General features: G+C 39.5%; 1 protein-coding gene across 1 annotated transcript in view; it reads right to left on the bottom strand.

The window, feature by feature from the left end:
* The window catches only part of LOC139438327 (cullin-4B-like), a 182,146-nt gene that overhangs the window by 106,554 nt on the left and 49,881 nt on the right, over nt 1-25,711 (bottom strand). Inside the window, exons 8-9 of the mRNA XM_071213425.1 lie at nt 12,097-12,179; nt 11,522-11,589 (exon numbers count right to left, since the gene is read on the bottom strand). Coding sequence (XP_071069526.1) covers nt 11,522-11,589; nt 12,097-12,179 — 151 coding nt within the window. The remainder of the gene's footprint in view (nt 1-11,521; nt 11,590-12,096; nt 12,180-25,711) is intronic.

The raw sequence follows: 25,711 nt of genomic DNA, 5'->3' as shown, positions 1-25,711 counted from the left end.
TATTTTGCTGCTCTTTGGTGAAGTGTTTTTTACATGTCTTTTATGTCTACACGATACTTCAATTATACTTCTTTTTGATCTTCTAATAATAATAAATGTCTAATAACAAAAAACCTCTAATAATAATAGATGTTTTATCCACTATTCAAAGTGGTATATTAAAGTTTTCTATCATTAATGTATAACTTTATATCTACTGTAAATGCCAGTGCCACTGTATTTTTTCCTGTGTAACTTGACTTCTTAGCAGATCTAAAATACAAATGCATAATGCATAATTATAAGTCTATGGTTTGGGACTTATAATGTATAAGAACATAATCTGTAAGAAGTACAACAAAGTAGAGAAAAAGGAGTATGTGAACTGTGTAAGTACATGCTATTTAAGTCAAGTTATCAAAACAAAGATGGGAAATTGGAGTATTGAAACTGTGCAAATACATGCTACTGAAGTCAAGTTAGGGTAGCAAATCAAAAGTGATTATTATAGATTTAGGATGATGATTTAAGCTATACGGTAACCATGAAAAAAATATATAGATAATATATTCAGAAAGAAGAAAACTCAAAATTGTACACTTCAAAAATAAACTATTTATGTAAGTAGTCAGAGAAAAATTGAGGAATAAACATGTTAAGACTTATTAAGCAAATTGACACAGAAAGTTTTGCAGTATCAGTAGTGAAAAGTATAAATGAATTTTTTGCAGTCAATATGCATCACTATGCAGAAACAGGCAGACTACATTTTTTAAATAGCATGAGCAAATTGTATTGTTTACAAGAGAATAACCTTAATTCAAAGACAGAAGTGGGTAAAAATTGAAAGGATGGAGAAAAATATACCAGGTATATCAATAACAAAAGAGATCTGAACAACTTTACTAAGATCAGATAAGAGACATTAAGTCAAAAACTTCAAAGGTACAAAAAAAATCAGTCATAAGATGGTCAATTCAACAAGAAAACATAAGAATTTTAAATACGTATGCATCTAATGGGAAAGGCCAAAAATACAAATAAAACATCACAATAAGATACCATTTCCCACCTACTATTTTTTAAATGGACACAAAAATGAAAAAAATAAATAGACAACAAGTTGGTACAGCCATCATGGAAGACAGTCTGGCAGTTCATCAGAGAGCTAAGCAGAAAATTACTACCATATGACTCAGCAATCCCCCTACTAGGTATAAAGGTGCAAATATTGAAAGCAGGGACACAGCACACTTATGTTCATAGCAGCATTATTCATAATTGCCCAAGGTTAGGAAAAAAACAAGCATCCATCAAATTATGACTGAATAGTCAAAATATGGTATGTATGTACATATATATATATATACATACACACACAGTGGAATATTCCCTGTAAAAATGAATGAAATTCTGAAGAATGTTAATCTTAATTTTTCTTCAAAGTGAAACTGCCCAATGATGAGTCGAGACTTTTAAGAATGTTGCACTTTCGCAACAGGTCTCTCTTAAACTAAGCCATTTGTTCAGAAATTAATCCAGTGCTCTGGCAAACAATTTTGTCACAGAACATGATAAACTGAATCAAATATTATAATTGTGTGGCACCATATCTTCTATCTTATTTTTCAGGTTCCTCACAGTACTAAACTACAATATGGTAGCACAATGGCATTTTTCTTAAGATTCAAATTATGGAAAATAAGTCTTATGATAATACTAATATTAATGATCAAGATATTGGTACACTGAATTAAAGTCTTCTCAAGGTGTAATATCAGTGAAAATGTGACCTTAAGGAAGAACTGGATTCAGCTAACTATCAGCTAATTTTAATGCTAAACAGTCCACAGACGTTTACAAAATACCAGTAGCAATTAACCAAAGGAAAAAATGAATATTTATCAAACTTGTACAAAAATACAAAAATGTTTGTTTTCATAAAAGATTTATTTCTTTAAATCTATCCAAGTCCATAGGATCCTGAGATGTTAGATCCTGAGATGTTAGATTCATAGTAAAACTACTGCTGTATCTGAATATAAATGCTATACTAAATGCAGCTGTGCTCAGGTAAATGACGATTTTGCCAAAAGAGAGTCAAAGCCAGGAGAGGCATAGCTCAAGTGGTTGAGCTCCTGCTTCTCTTGTGAGGTTCTCGGTTTGATCCCTGGTATTTCTACAAAACAAAACAAAACAAAACAAAAAAACTAATGGAAAAATCAGCTATCATTGGGAGTCAATATAGCTCAGTGTTTGAGGACCTGTTTCCCATGTAGGATCCTGGGATCAATCCCTGGTACCTCCTAAAAAAAAAAAAGAGAGTTAAAGCCATCATTCAGGGGTGGCCTGCACAGTAAAGGATTAAGCTTGTATAAACAAAGGTTTGGCACATACCCATGGAACGTAACCTGTAACCCCTTAGAGTATTTGTAAAGTAGAGTGTCTATGACTACTGGGAAAACTGGGCCATGTGAGATAGTCTATGCTAACAATGTGATTTATGTAGAAGCCCTGGGTTATATGGTATTAGCTTGACCTCTAGAAGGGACAGTAAAAAGGTAAATCTTGTGGATGATCAGTCATGCCTATGTCATCAACCTCCAAACCTGGACACCAAAATTCAGTTTAGCCTGTCTGGTTGACAATACTTAAGGCATGTTGTACCCAAAACTTACTAGGAGAATTATCATTGTCCACACAGTTGCTCCTGGAGAGGATATTTGGAATCTTGCATTTAATCTCTTCTAGACCCTACTCCTATGTGCCTCATTGGCTGCATCCTTTCACTGTAATTATCCTTAACTGTAAGTATGACAGCTTTTCTGAAATCTGTAAATCCTAGCAAATCACTGACCTGAAGGGCCTTGGGAAGCTCTCCAATCACAATCACGTTACAGAAAATAAACATTAATAATAAATTTGTTCTTTCTTTTAAACCCACAACTGCTTGTAATCCCATTTTACTAATTTCAAAAGCATGAAACCTCTTTTAGATCATAAAATAAATAAATGTCCTCACAGACACTACTGATCTGAATTCTGCCTAAAATATTTTATATTTCTGTAATCACATTAATATTTATATTTAAATTTAGTTTCTTATATTATAAATCCCTTTAAATTACTGGAATAATGAAAAATATATATTTAAAAAAAGGACACTAATGGGATTAAAATTTGAAACAGGACATTAATAAGAAAAACAATTTTGGATTAAGAGATCAAAGAATTTACTATCCAACATTAAATTACACTAATCATGAAGAAACTATACCCATTCCCTTCACCTCAAGTTAGATGTCACTGTTCATGAGGATCATTTCAATATTCTCCTTTCAATTCTGTAATGGTTAGGCTTTGGTGTCAATCCAGTGATGAAACTGTGCTCAGTTATGCAGTCAAGCAAGCACTAGGCTAACTATTCTATAAAGGTATTTATGGACTTTAGCCACCACTGACTTTACTGCAGTGGTCAATCATAGATAGCTAGTTGTAATTACATCAATCAGGGAGATCACCATCAGCAAGGCGTGACCCTTAACACAATAAGTCGAATCCTTTAAAAGGGGAACTGATTCCAGTATTGAGCAAGAACTTCCCAGCTCATCTTTAGACAGCCAATATCTCCCAGAATTCATCAAGGACCTTCACTGGACTTTCATGGGAGCCCCAACTTGCAGCCTGCCTGTGGGACCTGGACTTGTGTGTACCCATGGTCATGTGAGAGACAAATCACATACTACTGGCATATCTTGTTGATTCTGTTTCCCTACAGAACCCTGTCTAATACAGCTTGGTACCAGGAATGGGATGGTTATCGGGAAACGGAGTCTTAAACATGGGCTGTCTAAGGTGGTTTGGCAGTTTTGCCTTTGGCTTTCTACTCTAATTGGACTCAAGGGTACTGATGACTCCCTTTCCAATAATGAAAAGGCTGCTAACAGTCCATGGCACAAGTTGGCAATCAAGATACACAAAACATCATCACTGGATTCCCCTACTTCCATGAGTATAAGCAAGCTTCTGGGTGACAGTGTTTTCAACACCTTACAGAGTTTTATGGAGTCAACGGTATAATGGCATTGGCTGGCTCCTCCTAGATACTCTGGATACTGTTACAAATGAAAGAGATGAGTTAACGGCTTCAAATTTGAAACTTAAACACTGCATGAATGATGCAAGTTTCTATGTGTGCGCTGAAAGAAAATCTTCTCTCCTGTAGCCACAAACTCAGACTCTCATTGTATGAGTAGCAGAGTTACAGAGGAAACTATCGTCTCAACCATGCAGGGTTTCTGTACCTAAAGTGAAGGCACTGTGACTGGAAAAGAGTGGAATCCAGGTAACTGGGATGGAGACATATGGGGTAACAATAGCGGTGGAGACACTGAAACCCTGAATTCTGCTTAGAGTATACCAGCTAAGCCTGCCATGGTCTGCCCAAGATGTGGCAAGACCACAGCTTGTCAACCTTGTAGGATCCAGCCCTCAACCTGCCCCAGGGAGTGTGGACCTCCTCCTAGCCCTGAGGCACGTACCAGCCAAACTCCAGCATGCACTGCCAAGCCTCCAGTCTGCCCTGAGAAAACTGCCTTCCAACCCCTGCCTGAAGAGATTAATCCTGTCTCACCAGAAGAAAATGCAAGGGAATGCCCTGAGGTCAGTATCTTGCAAGGCAGTTCTAGTCCTTCTCCTTACACACCCCCTCACCTTTCTTGTCTTCTAGACCTTTTACTAGCCTAAAATCACAACAAGTCCCCAGAGGTGAAATACAAAGTGTGACCCATGAGGAAGTAAGGTATACTCAGAAAGAACTCTATGAGATTTCCAACTTACATAAACAGAAATCAGAGGAATACGTGTGGGAATGCATACTACGGGTGTGAGATAACGGTGGAAAGAATATAAAATTGGATCAGGCTGAATTTACTGTTATGGACCCACAAAGCAGAAATTCTGGATTCAATGCTGTAGCTCGAGGGGTTAGAAAGGGCTCTACAATTTGTTAGGGTGACTGACTGAAACATGGACCAAAAGATGGCCTACCATGTCTGAAGTTGAGGTGACGGATTTGCCTTGGTATGCAAGAGAAGAGAGAAATCAAAGGCTTAGGGAGATTGGCATGCTAGACTGGATTTACCACTTGCAAGCTGCCCACCCACACCAGGAACGTCCAGAGGACACACCTTTAACCAGAACTGTGAGGAATAAATTTGTAAGACTAACTCCATTTCCCTTAAGAGTTCTGTGGATGTTCTTCTCTCTAGTCCAGATATTACTGTAGGGAGGGCTGTGATGAATTTGAATTATGGGGATGATCCAATGTCGGTCTGGTAAAAGGCAAGTATCGGCAGTTAATCGCCAAAGTCGAGGTGGTTGTGGCGACCGCAATGAACGGCAGATTCAAAAAAGCACTCAAAAAGTCTGAATTGTGTAGAGTTATGGTGTTGGCTAGTACATCATGGGGCACCTAGAAATGAAATAGATGGGCAGTCTACTAAATTTCTTCTGGATCTGTATGAACAGAAGAGTTCTAGGTCAAGTGAACGAAACCCTAACTCAAATTACAGAGAATCATGGCCCGTTAATCAATTCCCAGAATTGAGACAGTTTACAGACCCAGAATCCCTTGAATGAGGAGGAGGCCAGGTCTCCTTGGGGAAGGATCCTGTCAAATGGCCCAAAATTTATACTCTTAATCTTCCTCCCACCTTTCACCAAGATCTAAGGCCTTTTACCAGAGTAACTGTGCCCTGGGGAAAAGGAAATGATTGGACATTTTGGGGATTATTAGACACTGGCTCAGAAGTGACATTAATTCCAGGAAACCCAAAATCTCACTGTGGTCCAACCGGTCAGAGTAGGGGCTTACTCAGGTCAGGTAATTAATGGGAGTTTTAGCTCAGGTCTGTCTCACAGTTGGCCCAGTGCATCCCTGGACCCATTCTGTGGTTATTTCCCCAGGTCCAGAACGCATAATTGGAATAGACATACTCAATAACTGCAGGAATCCCCACATTGGATCCCTGACTTGTGCAGTGAGGGCTATTATGGTTGGAAAGGCAAAGTGGAAGCCCCTAGAACTGCCCCTACCTAGCAAAACAGTAAACCAAAACCAATACCAGATGGATTCCTGGAGGGACTGCAGAAATCAGTGCCACCATCAAGGATGTGAAGGATGCACAGGGGGTGGATTCCCACCACATCCCCATTCAACTCTTCCGTTTGGCGTGTACAGAGAACAGATAGATCTTGGAGGATGACAGTAGATTATCGTGAATTTAACCAGGTGGTCACTCCAATTGCAGCTGCCGTCCCAGATACGGTATCATTGCTTGAGCAAATCAACACATCCCTTGTATCTGGTATGTAGCTGTTGATTTGGCAGATGCTTTTTTCTCAGCCGCTATTAGTAAGGACCACCAGAAACAGATTGCTTTCAGTTGTCAAGGCCAGCAGTATACCTGCACAGTCCTGCCTCAGGGGCATATCAACTCTCCAACCCTAGGTCATAATATTGTCTGCAGGAATCTTGATCTCTCCTTCCTACAAGACATCACACTGGTCCATTATATTGATGATAGCATGTTGATGGGACCTAGTGAGCAAGAAGTAGCAAAGACTCTAAACTTATTAGTAAGGCACTTGCGTGAGAGAGGATGGGAGATAAATCCAACTAAATACAAGGTCCTTCCACCTCAGTGAAATGTCTAGGTGTCCAGTGGTGTGCATTATGTCGAGATATTCCTTCTAAAGTGAAGGATAAGCTATTGCATCTGGCTCTTCCTATGACCTAAAGAGAGGCACAATGCTTAGTTGGTCTCTTTGGGTTTTGGAGACAACACATGCCTCATTTGGATGTGCTACTCCAGCCCATTTACTGGGTGACCAGAAAAGCTGCTAGTTTTGATTGGGCACTGGACCTAGAAGAGGCTCTACGTCAGGTCAAGTCTGCTGTGCAAACTGCACTACCACTTGGGCCACACGATCCAGCAGATCCACTGGTGCTGGAGTTTCCGTGGCAAACAGAGGTGCTGCCTGGAGCCTTTGGCAGGCCCCTATAGGGGAATCACAATGCAGACCCTTAGGATTTTGGAGCAAAGCACTGCCATCCTCCGCAGATAACTATTCCCTTTTTGAGAAACAGCTTTTGGCCTGCTACTGGGCCTTACTAGAAGCTGAACGCTTAACTTGGGCCATCAAGTTACCATAAGCCCTGAGATGCTGATCATGAGCTGGGTATTGTCTGACCCACCAAACCATAAAGCTGGGCATGCACGGCAGCACTCCATAGTACAGTGAAGTGGTAAAAACGAGACAGGGTGCGAGCGGGTCCTGAAGATGTATGAGTAAGTTACATGAGGAAGTAGCCCAAATGCCCATGGTCACCACCCGTGCCATGTTACCTTCTCTTCCCCAGCCCACAGCTTTGGCCTCTTGGGGAGTCCCTTACAATAAGGTGAACGAGGAAGAGAAAACTCGGGTCTGGTTTACAGATGGTTCTGCACGATATGCAGGTACCACTCGAAAGTGGACAGCTGCAGCACTGCAGCCCCTTTCTGCAACGTCCGTGAAGGACAGTGGTGACGGCAATCCTCCCAGCGGACAGAACTTCAAGCAGTGCACCTGGCTGTCCATTTTTCTTGGAAGAAGAAATGGCCAGGGGTGAGTTCGTACACTGATTCATGGGCTGTTGCCGATGGTGTGGCTGGATGGTCGGGGACTAGGAAGGAACATGATTGGAAAATTGGTGACAAATAGGTCTGGGGAAGAGGTACGTGGATAGGCTTTTCTGAGTAGGGGGGGGGGGGGGAAAGAAATATTTGTGTCCCATGTGAATGCTAACCAGAGGGTAACTTCAGCAGAGGGAGATACTAATAATTAGGCGGATAAGATGACCTGCTCCATGACTATGCTCAGCCTCTTTCCCCAGCCACTCCAATCACTGCCCAATGGCCTCATGAACAAAGTCACCATGAAGGTATGGATGGAGGTTATGCATGGGCTCAGCAACACGGACTTCCCCTTACCAAGGCTGACTTGGCTGCAGCCACTGCTTGAGTGCCCAATCTGCCACCAGCAGAGACCCACACTCAGCCCCAGATTTGGCACCATTCCTCAAGGTGGCCAGCCTGCTACCTAGGGGCAGGTTGACTACACTGGACCACTTCCACCATGGGAGGTCAGCAATTTCTTTTAACTGGAATAGACACATACTCTGGATATGGGTTGCCTTTCAGGCACACAATGATTCTTCCAAAACTACCATCTGGGAACTTACCAAATGTCTTATCTATCGCCATGGCATTCCACACAGCATTGCTTCCGATCAAGGAACCCACTTCACAGCAAATGATGTGTGGAATGGGCACATGCCATGGAATTCACTGGTCTTACCATGTTCCCCATCACCCTGCAGTAGCTGGACTGACAGAACGGTGGAATGGCCTTTTGAAGAACTCAATTATGGCACCAACTAGGTGGCAATACCTTGCAGGCCTGGGTCAATATTCTCCAGGAGGCTGTGTATGCTTTAAATCAGCATCCACTCTATGGTGCTCTCTCTCCCACAACAGGATCCATGGGTCCAGGAATCAAGGTGTGGAAAGGGGAGTGGCACCACTCACCATTACCCCTAGCGACCCACTAGGATAATTTCTGCTTCCTGTTCCTGCAACCTCAAACTGCTGGTCTACAGATTTTAGACCCAAAAGGAGGACTGTTCTCACCAGGGAACACAACAGTGATTCCACTGAACTTGGAATTAAAACCGCCACCTGGCTACTTTGGGCTCCTCGTACCTTTGAATCAACAGTCGAAGAAGAGATTTACTCTACTGGCTGGGGTGACTGATCCTGACTATCAAGGGGAAATAGAACTGCATCTACAGAATGGGGGTAAAGAAGAGTTTGACTGGAATACAGGAGATCTTCTAGGGCATCTCCTAGTACTGCCATGTCCTGTGATTCAAGTCAATCAAAAAATGCAACAACCCAATCCAAGCAGGACCAACAATGGCTCAGAATCTTCAGGAATAAAGGCTGGGTCACCCCACCAGGCAAAGAACCACGGCCAGCTGAAGGGCTTGCTGAGGGTAATAGAAGCATGGAATGGGTAGCGGAAGAAGGAAGTGATTAATAGGAACTTTGACCATGTGACCAGTTACAGAAATCAGGACTAAAATGGTTATGAATCTTTCTTCCTTGTTTCATTATGATGATGACTGTATATGTACACAAAACAAATTTCTTTGCCTTCCTCCCCAACTTTTCCCTTATCATTTAAAAAGTTGTATCAGTTTCATGAGGATGCCAAGTCTGAGAGTGAATATTATCCAAGAACTTGTACCCTATTCTGTATGGAAATAATGCATTTCTGGTTGTATGTAGGGGAGTTGAACATTGTTAGGCAGAAATATACATATGTGCATATCTGTTATTGTTTCTACTTAGAGACTAATTATGGTTTAAGGTAATGTGTATGGTTGCTGACCAGGGGTGGACTGTGATGGTTAAGCTGTTGTGTCAATTCAGCCAGATAATTGTGCCCAGTTGTTTGGTCAAGCAAGCACTGGACTAACTGTAATACAGGGGCATTTATGGACTTTAGTCACCACTGACTTTACTGCAGTGGTAAATCATAGATAACTGGTTATAATTATATCAGTCAGGGAGATTGCCATCGGCAATGAGTGACCAGTGACGCTTAACCCATCCAGTTGAATCCCTCTAGAAGGGGATATGATTCCAGCATTGAGAGAGAATTTCCCATCTCATCTTTGGACAACCAACTTCTCCCAGAACTCATCAACAACCTTCACTGGACTTTCACGGGAGCCCCTGGCTGCTGCCTGCCTGCAGAACCTGGACCTGGGCATCCTCATGGCTGCATGAGAGTCTTCAAAATCTCTTACTATCAACAGATCTCCCTTCCTGAAACTGTTTCCCTAGAGAACCCTTCCTAATACAGGTTCTTTCTTCTTTGACCACCCTGCCCAAAAAGTTCCTAATCATACCTAAAATATAATCCAAATCTCATAAATCCAATCTGATTAATTTCTATACTTTAAACAACTATGAATCTCCAAAATTCTTACTATGTTTCTTCAGCACTGGCCCTCATGATTTTCTTTAATCATGCCTAACTCTTTTTGGCACTGAGAGGTCAGTAGCTCAGTCCTTCATACTTCAAATGGCTTTTTTTTCTCATACCTATTCCAGTCTTTTATTTTCTTCATCATTATTTATTTACACAGTTGAACTTATCCAGTATAGAGAAATGTGACATAGCAACATGAACAAAAGTGTTTCAAAACCTTGAAATTTTAGATTTTATATATATTACTAGAACAAAAAAATAAGAATGTACAACAAAAACATTGAACGCTAATGTAAACCATCGACAAATACTCATTGCAAATTTAAAATAATGTTATCACATGAAATACCACTAATATTTTACTTTTCATTGGTTCATCATTGTTAGCTAAATCATTCACATAATTAAAACTGCATTATTTTCTTCTACATTCTTAATTTTTGTGAATTTTTTATTAAGTATCTATAATGCCATGTAAATGATTTTATGATGATTTTTATTTGAAATCTGTATTGTTCAAATCTATATTTATTGCCATTACTCTTTGAATTGTTTGCAATAAGAGGTGTCTTTGATAAACAATTTTAATTTTGCTTTCTGAATTTTTATTCTAAGTGAATACAATTAATCTTTTTCTATTTTTCTTGATACAAATTTGAAAGGATAAATTCATTCAAAGAGTACAATCAATGGTTTTTCATGTAATCACATTTGTGCATTCATCACCCCAATCACTCCCAGAGTACATTCATATTATTTTTGCTCAAAATTCACCAAACCTTATTGCTTATTTATTTACATATTTGTGTATTTATTTTTTTAGAGATGCTGAAGATTTAGTGAAACATTCATAAACTGCAGAGCTCTAATAAATTCCATTATTAATACCCTGAGATAATGTGTTAACTAGTGGTAATTCATGTGATAACATGATCTTCAAATGGCTTTTCTTCAACCTTTAAGCTTATGTTTGAATTTCACTCTTAATAAAGCTTTCTAAAGCAGCACTCCACCTGTATCAAAATTACCATCTATTTGCCACAAAGGAGAAGCTCCATATTATTTGTTGAATAAATGTCGACTCTGAATGAACATGCAATACTAGAAAGGAAAGCAAACTGCTATGTCCAAAAGCTCTAATTACAACCCAAACCTTAAAATACCATAAAAATCAAACAATAGTGTCTACTTTTAGTATATCTAGCCAATTACTGAATAATTGTTTTGAAGTATATGTATGATTCATTTGGTATTCCTAACTCTTAAAAATTCTGAATGATGACACCCTTAGCTAGTACAATCTATTTTTCAGGTGAAAAAAAAAAACACATATTCCATCTTATTTATATCCTTAAAATAAAACATCACAGAGAATGCAGATTTTTATTATTGATTTTTCCTTGATAATCCTACTTTGTAAAACACATCTGCTCTTATTTACCTTTCTGGAGAACAGCTGACAAATGTTCACCTAAAAGCTGCTTTTCCACAATAGCAATCAGTAGCTTCCTATTAAAAAAAAAAAAAAATTACTAAAAATATCCCACACTAAAGAGTTCAAATACTTTCAAAAGGCTATTACTAGCACATATATCATTGAGCCTGGCTTGTTTTACATTGTATATTATTTCACCTATCTAAAAAACAACTACTTTGAGCCACAGTTTCACATTCTATCACATAAATTTTCCCCTTTCAATATCAGGTTACAACTGACATTATATAACAGGAAGAAACTAGGTAATACTAAGAACCCTTATAATTAAATAAGGTTTTGTCTTTAATTCAACAATGGGTTTTCTAAACCAAGTTTCTCTACTTTGACTCATTCAAAAAGTTGGTCAGAACTGAGGAAAAACTTTCTCTTTACCAAGCACTGCTTTGATGAAAAAGAGTAGGAGAGAGAGAGAAAATAAGAAAAAGGAAAGAAATTTATAAAGTTACATCCTAACACACTAACAATTATTGACCTATTCAAACAAGAATTAAAATTATACATAAATATATAATCCTTACTGAGTATTCAGGCGTAGGTATATTCTGACTCTGTCTACTTCTTCTTCCAAAAGTTTCTTAATATGGTAAAGGCATCCAGGGATCTGAAAAGAAAATTGTAACTTTTCTATTTTTCAAGAATCAGGATTTTAAGTAAAAGACATAGACAAAAACAAAAATACTCTGTGAGAGTTTAACTGAACATAGAACCAGTCATCAGGTCAGGGGAAGTAAAGATTAGAAACCTCTTAACTAAAGGGTTATGTCCCTGTGACCTTTAAGTATATTGTATATTTGTCTGAGCAAATCCACTACCAGACTTGACTGAAAGGTAGAGAAAAAGGGTATATTGAAGGAAGAAGCACTGAAGCTGAGGACTGGACTAAAAGCATCTCATTGCGCAAAAGAATGGGCCCACGGATGTGTGTGAAAAGGATGGGTCCACCCCTGTGCCTGTAGTTCAAGCCTTATTCTGGAAGAGTGCTGCCACCCGAAGGCTTGAATATGGTAAGGGCTCATGTCCCAGCATATATGTACAGCCTAGCTGTCATCTCAATGTAAGGAAAGAATGGCGTCTATGTCCCTGAGCTTGTGGTCAGACTGGCTGATATCCTGACTTAGAGAGGCTACAGCCTTCACCCCAGGGTTCAGGAATGCAGAGCTAATGCACAAGCTCCTGGAAAGGGTGGGACTGCCATTCTATCAGGCTTAGAGGAGACAACAGCAATCCACAGATGATTCTCAGACCCTGAAATGCAAAGAGGTATACATTTTGTGAGTTTTGGAATTATTTGGGACACCTGAGCCCTGTTCAATTCCAATTTCCCATACTGAAATGGGAAATATCTACTCTATGCTTGTCCTTCCATTGTTATCTAACTTGCCATCTAGGTTTCACAGGTCCAGAGAGTAACAGGAGAGACAAAAACAACACTCATAACCAATTGTGATGAGACTTGGTACTGAGCATTGGTACTGAAATGACTAAAGTTTTGGGGGATATTGTGATGGAATTAATGTATTTCACATGAAAAAATGAGCATGTCTTTTAGAGATCCAGAGGGTGAAGTGTAGTTTGAGCTCTATGTACCCCAGAAAAATTAATTCATTCCTGTGGGTGTGAACACATTTGAAGTAGGACTTCAGGAAAAAAAAAAAATGTAATCTACTGATGAAGTTCTTCACTTAATGTGGCTCAGGATGGACCTTCATCCTATTCTAAGAGTCCTTTATAAATGAATCAAATTCAGAGAGAGGGAGAAAGCCACAGAGTGAATAGTAAGATGCCAACATTTTAAAAAAATTTTTAAAAAATGATGCCAAAATCAACAGAACACTGAAGAGAAATAAGGGGCCAGGAGAGGCTGCCATGTGTGCTGCCATGTGCACTACCATGTGACAGAGGAACCCAGGACTAAGAATTGCCAGCAGACAGATGCAGAACACCAGTATTTAGGAAGAAATTATTGTCTGGATGATGCCTTGATTTGAACTTTCTCATAGCCTTTAAACAGTGGGCAAATAAATCCCCATTATTTAAGTCAAACCATAGCACAGTATTTGATTTAGCCCAAGAAACTAAAGTACATTTCTCTTAATAAATTTAGCTGTACATATCCTTCAAAGACACTTACAGGAAGTGTTCATAATGTTTAGACTAAGTGCCAAGTATTATAAATCTATACAAAAATTTTAATTGAGAATTATATAGTTCAAAATTTTAATGTATTTAATAGGTACCCCCAAAATACAAAGCAAATGCTGAAAGAATTTGAGGGAGAAAGAGACAATTAAACAATAACAGTTGGAGACTTGAATATCCCCGTCAACAACTTAAAAATCCTGACAAAATTAGTAAGAGAGGATTTGAATAACAGTACTTATGAAGTACACTTAATAGATACCTATATAACACTCAGCTACATAACAGAAGAATATACATTTTAAAGTATATTTGGAGCATTATGTGTATATATATACACACACACACAATGTATATTCATGACAAAACAAGTCTTAATAAATTTAAAAGTATTGAAATTATATAAAATACTATATGTATTATCTGATCATCATGGGATGAAACAGGAAAAGATTACCAGAACTAAATTTGAGAAGTTAAAAGTATACGAAATTAATCAACATATTCTTAAATAACCAATAGGTCAAGAGGTCACAGGGAATCTAGAAAACACTTCAAGAATGCAATGAAGAAAGAGCCTGCAAAAACTTATGGTATGCATGCCTTTGCACGTCTCAGCAGGATCTCACTGACTGCCAAAGTAAATACAACCTCAAATAGCAGGGCTCCTAAGTGCTGTGGAGACATCCCGACACTACACTCAGGGCAAAGAGCTCAGGAGTTTGACATGGCACCCTGCCAGTTGGCCCTACTTTGGAATTTACACTCTCCAGTGTGACAGAGTTGGACTCATTTGTGGTTTCCTTACACTTAGCTCTTCTGCCCCTTCTATCTGAACTGACAGTTCAGATAAGTGTATGTCCAAGAGACATATCTCTGGTTCATCCATGTGCCAGTTGGGCTCTGAATCTCAGCATAGTTGCAACATCTACTCTCCAGTTCACTGAATTCAGCAAGGACAACTAACAAGATGATGATGGACAATGTCCATCTCAAGGAAAAGAGTGTCTGCAACTACAAGCAAGATAGTTCCATCCATCTGTGCCATGGGATCTATGCCCCCTCTCAAATAGAGGCAGAGTGGGCAACACCATCCCAAAATCCTTAGGATTGGGGAATGAACAATGGACTGAAGTACACTTAGTATTATTCTACTACAGATTTATTATACAGCACTGGAAGAATTTTATCATTCATGTGGAGGCAGCAGCAACTGAAGGTTCTGAGGGGAGGGAGGGGGGGGAACCCACTGGAATTGTCCTGCATGGCATTGCATTGATGAATACAGGTCACTATATATTTTGTCATAACACAAAATTGCACAGGGCAGAATGTGAACTAAAATGTAAACAGCAGCAATGCTTCAATATGTGTTCATGAATTATAACAAATGTAGCATACTAATGAAGGATATTGTTAACATAGAAAAGTGTGGGAGGGGTAGGGAGTGGAGCATATGGGAATCTGCTATATTTTTTATATAACATTTATTTAATTTAAGTATCTTTAAAGAAATAATAACATTAGTGAAATAAAACTATGCCCCTCCCAAAAAAATGGCCAAAAATTTCCCAACTGCTATGAAAGACATAGCATACATATCCAATACGCACAACTTACTCCACAGAGAATGAATCCAAACAGACCTACTGCAAGACACACAGTAATCAGAATGCCAAATGCCAAAGACAGATAATTCTAAGAGCATCAAAGAAAAGTGACTCAACATATCCAAGGGGTGCTCAATAAGCCTAAATGCTGTTTTCTCATCAGTAACCACGAAGAGAGAAGCAGTATGATATATTTAAGATACTGGAAATGGTAAGAATTCCCTAGGAAAACAAACCACAGAGTTATCTATAAATATTATGAGGTTTTATAAGATTGTCTCATGTGATTGTGGGAGTGCAACAAGTCCAAATTCAATATGTCAGGCTGCAAGCCAGGAACTATGATGAAGGTCCTCAATGAATTCTATTCCTCAGTAAATTGATTATAAGGGACTCCCCAAAAGGCCAAACCTGTGGGCTGGGAAGAGAAGTTAACATGGCAGGGATGGTGACCATGGGCATTTAGGCTACTTCCTTATGTAACTTACTTGTGCCTTCAGGTCCTCTTGAGCTCTATCTCTTACATACCACTTGCACTTACGGCGGAGGGCTGCTGTTTATGCCGAATTTTATGGTTTGGAGAATCAGAAAACATCCAGTTCGTGATAGGCAACTCAGGTCTCATGCTAACTTGCTAAGTGTTCATTCTCTACTAAGGCCCAATCACAGACTGGAGCAGTTTGATATAGTTTATGAATTCCAAAATTAGATATTGGATTATGTCTGTGAACTGTTTTCCTCTGGGCATATTAGATTGTATTGGATTCACAGGTTTTACTTTCATTTGACTGAATTGTGATTAGGGCTATGATTGGGCCACATTAATGGGACATTCCCACAGGTGGGGAATCACAAAGAAAACTGCATGGCAGAGCAGGGAGGTTAGTACTTTTGTACTGAAGCCCAGGAAGTAAACATATAGAGAAGCGGATACATGAGGAAGGAGAGAATGCTCCATGGTCTACAGCCGACCTTGTGGAGAGAGCAGAGCAGCTGAACACAGAGAGAAATGAGCCCTGGGAGACAGAAGAGACTCATCTCAGACTACAGCTGACATTGGAAGAAACTCCATGGTTCCATGGCACCTTAAGAGGAAGAGGGAGGTTGAACCCTTGCAGATATCAGCAGCCATCTTGCCAAAACACGTGGCAACAGACTTTGGTGAGGGAAGTAACTTATGCATTATGGCCTGATAACTGTAAGCTTCTTTCCCAAATAAAAACCTTTTATAAAAGCCAACAGATTTCTCTTTTTAGCATCAGTACCCTTTGGCTGACTAATACACAAACCAAAAGCTATTTCTCCAAAGATTAGCTATCTGCAGAAGACAGAAAGCCTTTGCTCCAACATACTAACAGTCTGCACTGATTCTCTTACACGAGCCTGCCAAAGGCTCCAGATGGAAACTCTATTTGCCACTGAAATTTCTGCTGCACCATAAGGTCCAAGTAGCAAAGCAGCTGGCCCAATACACTGGACCTGTTGAAGAGCCTTCTCTTCTTCCAGCCCCCACTCAAACTAGCAGCTTTTCAGGTCAGTCAGTAAATGGGCTGGAATAAATGAGAAACATTTTGTTTCCAAAAATCTAAAGAGGCCAACTAGGCCTTTTTCCTCTTTTTTGGTTGTAGGAGGAGCCAGAGGCAACAACTTATCCTTCACATTATAAGGGATATCTAGACATGACTCATACCACCAGAAACCTAGAAATTTCATCAACATGGATGGTTCCTGTATTTCTGTTGTATTTATCTTCTATTCTTTCCCACACAAATGCCTTATCAGTAAGTCAAGAGTAGTTGCTACCGCTTGCTCATTAGTTCCAATCAACATGATATCATCAATATAATGGAGTAGTGTGATATCCTGTGAGAGGGAGAGATGATCAAGGTCCCTGCAGACAATATTATGACATATGATTGGAGAGTTGATATACCCATGAGATAGTACAGCCTTGCCAGCTGAAAGCAAACTGTTTCTGGTGATCCTCACTAAAAGCAATTGAGAAGAAACCATGTGCCAGATCAAAAGCTGCCTACCAGGTACCAGGGAAGGTGTTGATTTGCTCAAGCAATAATAACATGTCTGGAAAGCAGCTGCAATTGGAGTCCCTTTCCTATCTTATGTTCACAATAATCTACTGTCATCCTCCAAGATCCATCTGTTTCCTGCACAGGCCAATTAAGAGTGTGGCATTCCACTGTGGGGATGTGGTAGGAATCACCAACCCCGCGTCCTTCAAATCTTTGATGGTAGCAATTATCTCTGCAATCCCTCCAGAAATCCAATATTGCTTTCAATTTACTATTTTGCTATGTGGGAGGAGTATTCACTTGGCTTTTCCTACCATAAGAGCCCTCAAAACTCACATCAGGGATCCAACATAGGGATTCTGCCTATAGCTGAGTATATCAATTCCAACTATACAGAGCTGGAGAAATAACCACAGAATAGGTCTAGGAACCCAATGGACATACTGTGAGATGGACCTGAGCTAAAACTCCATCAATCACCTGATCTCCAAAGTCCCAACTCTGACTGATAGACCCCAGTTATTTTTTGCATGTCTAGGAATTAATGTTACTTCTAAATCAGTGTTTACTAATCCCTGAAATGTCTAATTATTTCCTTTTTCCTAAGCTCACTCTGATACAATGTCTTAGTTCTCTCTTTAGGGAGTTCACAGAAAGATTAACAGTAAAAATTTTTGACAGTGTAAAAAGGTCACTCCTATGGACCCTTAATTCCCCTCATTCAAGGAAATCTAGGTCTATAAACTGTACGAAGTCTGGAAATTGATTAAGGGCCCATGACCCCCTCTGTTTGTAAATCGAGTTAGACTTTTGTTCACTTAATCTAGACCTCTTCTCATACAAATCAAGTAGGAATTTAGTAGACTGCCCGTCTATTTTATTTCTAGGTACTACATGAATTATTATCCAATGCGATAGGTAGATAGTCTGTGACTCAGACTATATAAATTACTGCTTGGAATCAGCTGTTCATTATGATAGCCATGCCCACCCTCTTTTGAACAATTAAGTGCTATTACTTGGTTTCTGCTAACCCGCGACCCAATCATGTCCACTGTGTTTAAGGATCCCAACTGGTGGCAACAGTTTCCAAGGTAATATCTAACTAGAAAAAAGACCCATTTTACAGAGCTCTTCAGCAAAGACAGAGATAGTCTCACAAATTTATCCCTTACTTTCCTGGTGAAAGGTGTATCATCTCGATATTCCTGCATGGGTGAGCAGGTCTTACATGATAAATCTACTCCAGCATTTCAATCTCCCTAAGTTTTTGTATCCCCTCATCTACAGTAAACAGTGCAGTTCTAGCATTTCAATCTCAGGTAATGTCAGCCATCTACTGGTCCATATTTTAACCAGCCACCTAAACAAACAGAGCTTTTTTAATTCCTTGAGCTACAGCACTGGATCCAGAATCTCTGCTTAGTAGGCCAATATCAATAAATTCAGCCTGATCCAATTTTATATTCTTTCCATCATTATCACATACCCATTCCCATACATATTCCCCTGATTTGTCAATATATATTGGAAAATTCAGACAAATTTTCCCAAGTATAGCATACTTCCTCAAGGGTTAAACTTTGTACCTCACCTTTTGGGGCCTAAGTAAACTTTAGTTTACTTAGAGGTCTGGAAGGAAAAAGGGCTTCTAAGGGCTGGCAACAAGAGTAATTAGAAGTTTTCTGCAAATCAATTATCCCAGGGCATTCACTGAGGGTCATCTAAAGGACAGGAAGTGTTTCCTCAGGACACTCCAATTACAGGTTTATGTGGCAAAGACTCAGCAGAATTTAGGGTTTCAATGTCCACATTGCCATCATTATCAACTCATATGTCCTCATTCCAATTCTTAGAACCCCATTCCTTTCCAATCAGTTTTTTCACTTTAATAGCAGACATCCTGAAAAGTTGAGACTTTAGTTTCTGTTGAAACTCTACTTATTTTCACAATGAGATTCTGGGTCTGGTTTTCAGAGATCTCATGTCTGCGGTTACACAAAACAAGATTTTCTTTCACGGCATTCATAGAAACATTTACATCCATGTGGCACTTAAGTTGCAAATTTAAAGACTTCTGCTCATCCTTTTTAGAACTGTATACAGGCTATTTAAGAAAAATGAGTATATCTTTTAATTACATAAACTCTATTAAGACATCAAAAACTCTCTCACTTAAGGCCCTATCTCTTATAAGGACGTAACTGTAGCCAGTGGTGATATTTTGCATATCTCTATTGTCACAGCCTGCCATGAACTATCATTTGGCATTTTGATCACTCAAAATTGAGTATTTGTACCTTTGAATATAGTCAGAGTAAACTGTCAACTGCAAAAATCTCAGAACCAATTCAGAAATCCCTTTTTTAAATTCTGTTTCTCAAGAACCATTCCAAGTACCAAGCTATATTAGGGTTCTCTATGGAAACAAACAGACAAGAATTATTTGCAAATATTATGAGACTTTATGAGATTATCTCATGCAATTGTGGAGGCATACAAGTCCAGATTCTGTCGGTTAGAAGACAAGCCAGGAACTATGATGAAGGTCTCAATGAATTTCACAGAAGTAGCTGTCCAGCTGAAGTAAATATGAAAATTCTCTCTACTCTGACCTCATAAATCATCATTTCTCCTTTTCAGGCCTTCAACTAATTGGATAAGACATCACTCATTGCTGAAAGTAATCTCCTCAGTCGATGATAAATGAAATCAGCCATAAATGTAATAGTGTACTAATGTTTTAAGTCCAAAAAATGTCCTCAAGGTAACAATTAAGCCAGTGTTTGCTTGGCCAAACTACCAGTCACCATTAGATGGCCAAGTTGACACATAAGCCTAATCATCATTAGTACTGAAGGAGAAAAACTGCCAGCCAAGAATTCTTATCCAGCCAAAGTATCTTTAAAAAATAAGGGAGAGTTCAAAATATTCACAGATAAACATAAAGTGAGAGAGTTTATCAAAAATACTAAAAATACTGAAGGGAGTTCTGCAAGCTGATAAAAAATATAGAAGAGAGGTTTGGAATAGTGTGTAGAAATGAGATATTCAGGAAAGGTAACTAAAAGGGTAAAAAGAGGAACAAAAATTAGATATGTCACAAAGATAAAGAATAAGATGGTGGAAGAAGCACTTTATGGTGATAATATTGAATGCTAATAGATTAAATGCCCCAATTAAAAACACCAAGAAGAAAAAACAATCATAAATACTTATGCAGCTAGGCAAGGTGCTCCAAAATAAATGAGATAACTACTGGCAAAATCGAAGGGAGACACAAGCATTTCTACAATAATGTCTGGAGACTGCAATACTCCACAGGTGTGACTACATACAATATCTAACAAAGGATCAATGAAGAAACAGACAAATCATTTGAAAATGAACTAGACCTAATAAATATATACAGAATACTGCACTGCCAAACAGCAGACTTACATTCTTCTCAAGTGCTCATGGATCACTATCCAGGACAGATCATGTTTTGGGTCACAAAACAGGTCCCAAATAATTAAAAAGATTGAAATCATTCAAACGACATTTTCTCATCCCAATGCATTTATGCTGGAAATCATTAGCAGTGGAAACTGGAAACTCAAAAATACATGAAAGTTAAACACAGTCTTAAGCAATCTGTGTCAAAAAGGAAAATGCAAAAGAAGTCATAAATATTTCAAAACAAATAAAAATGAGAACACAAATTACTAATATTTAGGGGACACAGCAAACTTCAGTGCCAAGAAGGAAATACCTAGTCCTCAAGTCCTACACTAAAAAAGAAAAAAAGAGCTAAAATCAAAGACCTAATGGCACACCTGGAGGAACTAGAAAAAGAACAGCAAAATTATCCAAAAGCAGGGAGAAGGAAAGAAATAACAGATTACAGCACAAAAAAATGAAACTGAAAATTTCAAAAAACATGGTAAACAAACCCTAAAGTTGATTCTTTGAGAATATTGATAAAATTAACAAACACACTAATAGGACTGACAAAGAAAAAAAAGAATAAGCAAATATATGAAATCAGACATGTAGGGGGGACCTCACTAGTGACCACACAGAAATAGAAAGCTTCATAAGAGTAGTCTATGAACAAGTCTATGCCAAGAAATTAAAATACTCAGATGAAATGGACAAACACCTAGAAATATAAAAACAACCTATACTGACTCTACAAGAAATAGAACCCTCAATAAACAGACCACAAGTAAAGGTATTGAATTAGCCATCTAAAACATCCCAGCAAAGAAACTAAAGGACAAAATGGCATCACAAGTGAATACAACCAATGATCCAAAGAATAATACAAATCCTGTTCAAACTCTTCAAAACACTGAAGACAAGAGATTACTACCTAGCTCCTTCTATGAAAGCCATCCTCTTCCTAATACCAACACCATATAACAATATGAAAAGAAAATTATAGACCAATTACTCTAATGAATATAAACGCAAAACTCCTCAACAAACTTTCAAATCAAAGACAACAGCCATTAAAAGAAATATAGAAAGAGAATAGCAATTATGTATGGAACAGGAAGCACAGAGAGATTGAAAAGTAATGAGTTTTATTTGTTTGGTAGTTGTTTTGTGTTTTTTTATTATTATGATTAACTGGAATAATGAAAATGGTCTAAAAATGACAGAAATGATGAATGCACAAACCTGTGATCATTCTGAATACAAATCATTGCAGACTTTGGTTAGATTTATGCTTTATTAAAGTGTATGAGTAAATTTTATTTGTTAAAATAAAACAAAATTACCCATGATTGAGTGAGATTATACCAAAAAAACAAGGTAGCTTCTGATGCTTCCGCTATTGTGTCAACTCTGCCAGGTAATTGTGTTGAACTATTTGGTCAAGCAAGCACTAGGCTAATGGTAATTCAAGGGCATTTATGGACTTTAGCCACCACTGACTTTACTGCAGTGGTCAATCATAGATAGCTAGTTGTAATTACATCAATCAGGGAGATCACCATCAGCAAGGCGTGACCCTTAACACAATAAGTCGAATCCTTTAAAAGGGGAACTGATTCCAGTATTGAGCAAGAACTTCCCAGCTCATCTTTAGACAGCCAATATCTCCCAGAATTCATCAAGGACCTTCACTGGACTTTCATGGGAGCCCCAACTTGCAGCCTGCCTGTGGGACCTGGACTTGTGTGTACCCATGGTCATGTGAGAGACAAATCACATACTACTGGCATATCTTGTTGATTCTGTTTCCCTACAGAACCCTGTCTAATACAGCTTGGTACCAGGAATGGGATGGTTATCGGGAAACGGAGTCTTAAACATGGGCTGTCTAAGGTGGTTTGGCAGTTTTGCCTTTGGCTTTCTACTCTAATTGGACTCAAGGGTACTGATGACTCCCTTTCCAATAATGAAAAGGCTGCTAACAGTCCATGGCACAAGTTGGCAATCAAGATACACAAAACATCATCACTGGATTCCCCTACTTCCATGAGTATAAGCAAGCTTCTGGGTGACAGTGTTTTCAACACCTTACAGAGTTTTATGGAGTCAACGGTATAATGGCATTGGCTGGCTCCTCCTAGATACTCTGGATACTGTTACAAATGAAAGAGATGAGTTAACGGCTTCAAATTTGAAACTTAAACACTGCATGAATGATGCAAGTTTCTATGTGTGCGCTGAAAGAAAATCTTCTCTCCTGTAGCCACAAACTCAGACTCTCATTGTATGAGTAGCAGAGTTACAGAGGAAACTATCGTCTCAACCATGCAGGGTTTCTGTACCTAAAGTGAAGGCACTGTGACTGGAAAAGAGTGGAATCCAGGTAACTGGGATGGAGACATATGGGGTAACAATAGCGGTGGAGACACTGAAACCCTGAATTCTGCTTAGAGTATACCAGCTAAGCCTGCCATGGTCTGCCCAAGATGTGGCAAGACCACAGCTTGTCAACCTTGTAGGATCCAGCCCTCAACCTGCCCCAGGGAGTGTGGACCTCCTCCTAGCCCTGAGGCACGTACCAGCCAAACTCCAGCATGCACTGCCAAGCCTCCAGTCTGCCCTGAGAAAACTGCCTTCCAACCCCTGCCTGAAGAGATTAATCCTGTCTCACCAGAAGAAAATGCAAGGGAATGCCCTGAGGTCAGTATCTTGCAAGGCAGTTCTAGTCCTTCTCCTTACACACCCCCTCACCTTTCTTGTCTTCTAGACCTTTTACTAGCCTAAAATCACAACAAGTCCCCAGAGGTGAAATACAAAGTGTGACCCATGAGGAAGTAAGGTATACTCAGAAAGAACTCTATGAGATTTCCAACTTACATAAACAGAAATCAGAGGAATACGTGTGGGAATGCATACTACGGGTGTGAGATAACGGTGGAAAGAATATAAAATTGGATCAGGCTGAATTTACTGTTATGGACCCACAAAGCAGAAATTCTGGATTCAATGCTGTAGCTCGAGGGGTTAGAAAGGGCTCTACAATTTGTTAGGGTGACTGACTGAAACATGGACCAAAAGATGGCCTACCATGTCTGAAGTTGAGGTGACGGATTTGCCTTGGTATGCAAGAGAAGAGAGAAATCAAAGGCTTAGGGAGATTGGCATGCTAGACTGGATTTACCACTTGCAAGCTGCCCACCCACACCAGGAACGTCCAGAGGACACACCTTTAACCAGAACTGTGAGGAATAAATTTGTAAGACTAACTCCATTTCCCTTAAGAGTTCTGTGGATGTTCTTCTCTCTAGTCCAGATATTACTGTAGGGAGGGCTGTGATGAATTTGAATTATGGGGATGATCCAATGTCGGTCTGGTAAAAGGCAAGTATCGGCAGTTAATCGCCAAAGTCGAGGTGGTTGTGGCGACCGCAATGAACGGCAGATTCAAAAAAGCACTCAAAAAGTCTGAATTGTGTAGAGTTATGGTGTTGGCTAGTACATCATGGGGCACCTAGAAATGAAATAGATGGGCAGTCTACTAAATTTCTTCTGGATCTGTATGAACAGAAGAGTTCTAGGTCAAGTGAACGAAACCCTAACTCAAATTACAGAGAATCATGGCCCGTTAATCAATTCCCAGAATTGAGACAGTTTACAGACCCAGAATCCCTTGAATGAGGAGGAGGCCAGGTCTCCTTGGGGAAGGATCCTGTCAAATGGCCCAAAATTTATACTCTTAATCTTCCTCCCACCTTTCACCAAGATCTAAGGCCTTTTACCAGAGTAACTGTGCCCTGGGGAAAAGGAAATGATTGGACATTTTGGGGATTATTAGACACTGGCTCAGAAGTGACATTAATTCCAGGAAACCCAAAATCTCACTGTGGTCCAACCGGTCAGAGTAGGGGCTTACTCAGGTCAGGTAATTAATGGGAGTTTTAGCTCAGGTCTGTCTCACAGTTGGCCCAGTGCATCCCTGGACCCATTCTGTGGTTATTTCCCCAGGTCCAGAACGCATAATTGGAATAGACATACTCAATAACTGCAGGAATCCCCACATTGGATCCCTGACTTGTGCAGTGAGGGCTATTATGGTTGGAAAGGCAAAGTGGAAGCCCCTAGAACTGCCCCTACCTAGCAAAACAGTAAACCAAAACCAATACCAGATGGATTCCTGGAGGGACTGCAGAAATCAGTGCCACCATCAAGGATGTGAAGGATGCACAGGGGGTGGATTCCCACCACATCCCCATTCAACTCTTCCGTTTGGCGTGTACAGAGAACAGATAGATCTTGGAGGATGACAGTAGATTATCGTGAATTTAACCAGGTGGTCACTCCAATTGCAGCTGCCGTCCCAGATACGGTATCATTGCTTGAGCAAATCAACACATCCCTTGTATCTGGTATGTAGCTGTTGATTTGGCAGATGCTTTTTTCTCAGCCGCTATTAGTAAGGACCACCAGAAACAGATTGCTTTCAGTTGTCAAGGCCAGCAGTATACCTGCACAGTCCTGCCTCAGGGGCATATCAACTCTCCAACCCTAGGTCATAATATTGTCTGCAGGAATCTTGATCTCTCCTTCCTACAAGACATCACACTGGTCCATTATATTGATGATAGCATGTTGATGGGACCTAGTGAGCAAGAAGTAGCAAAGACTCTAAACTTATTAGTAAGGCACTTGCGTGAGAGAGGATGGGAGATAAATCCAACTAAATACAAGGTCCTTCCACCTCAGTGAAATGTCTAGGTGTCCAGTGGTGTGCATTATGTCGAGATATTCCTTCTAAAGTGAAGGATAAGCTATTGCATCTGGCTCTTCCTATGACCTAAAGAGAGGCACAATGCTTAGTTGGTCTCTTTGGGTTTTGGAGACAACACATGCCTCATTTGGATGTGCTACTCCAGCCCATTTACTGGGTG

This window comes from Dasypus novemcinctus, chromosome Y (genome assembly GCF_030445035.2).
Source record: "Dasypus novemcinctus isolate mDasNov1 chromosome Y, mDasNov1.1.hap2, whole genome shotgun sequence".
Taxonomy (NCBI): Eukaryota; Metazoa; Chordata; class Mammalia; order Cingulata; family Dasypodidae; genus Dasypus; species Dasypus novemcinctus.
Note: the sequence above shows the minus strand (reverse complement) of the source record. Positions and strands in the feature narration are given on the sequence as shown.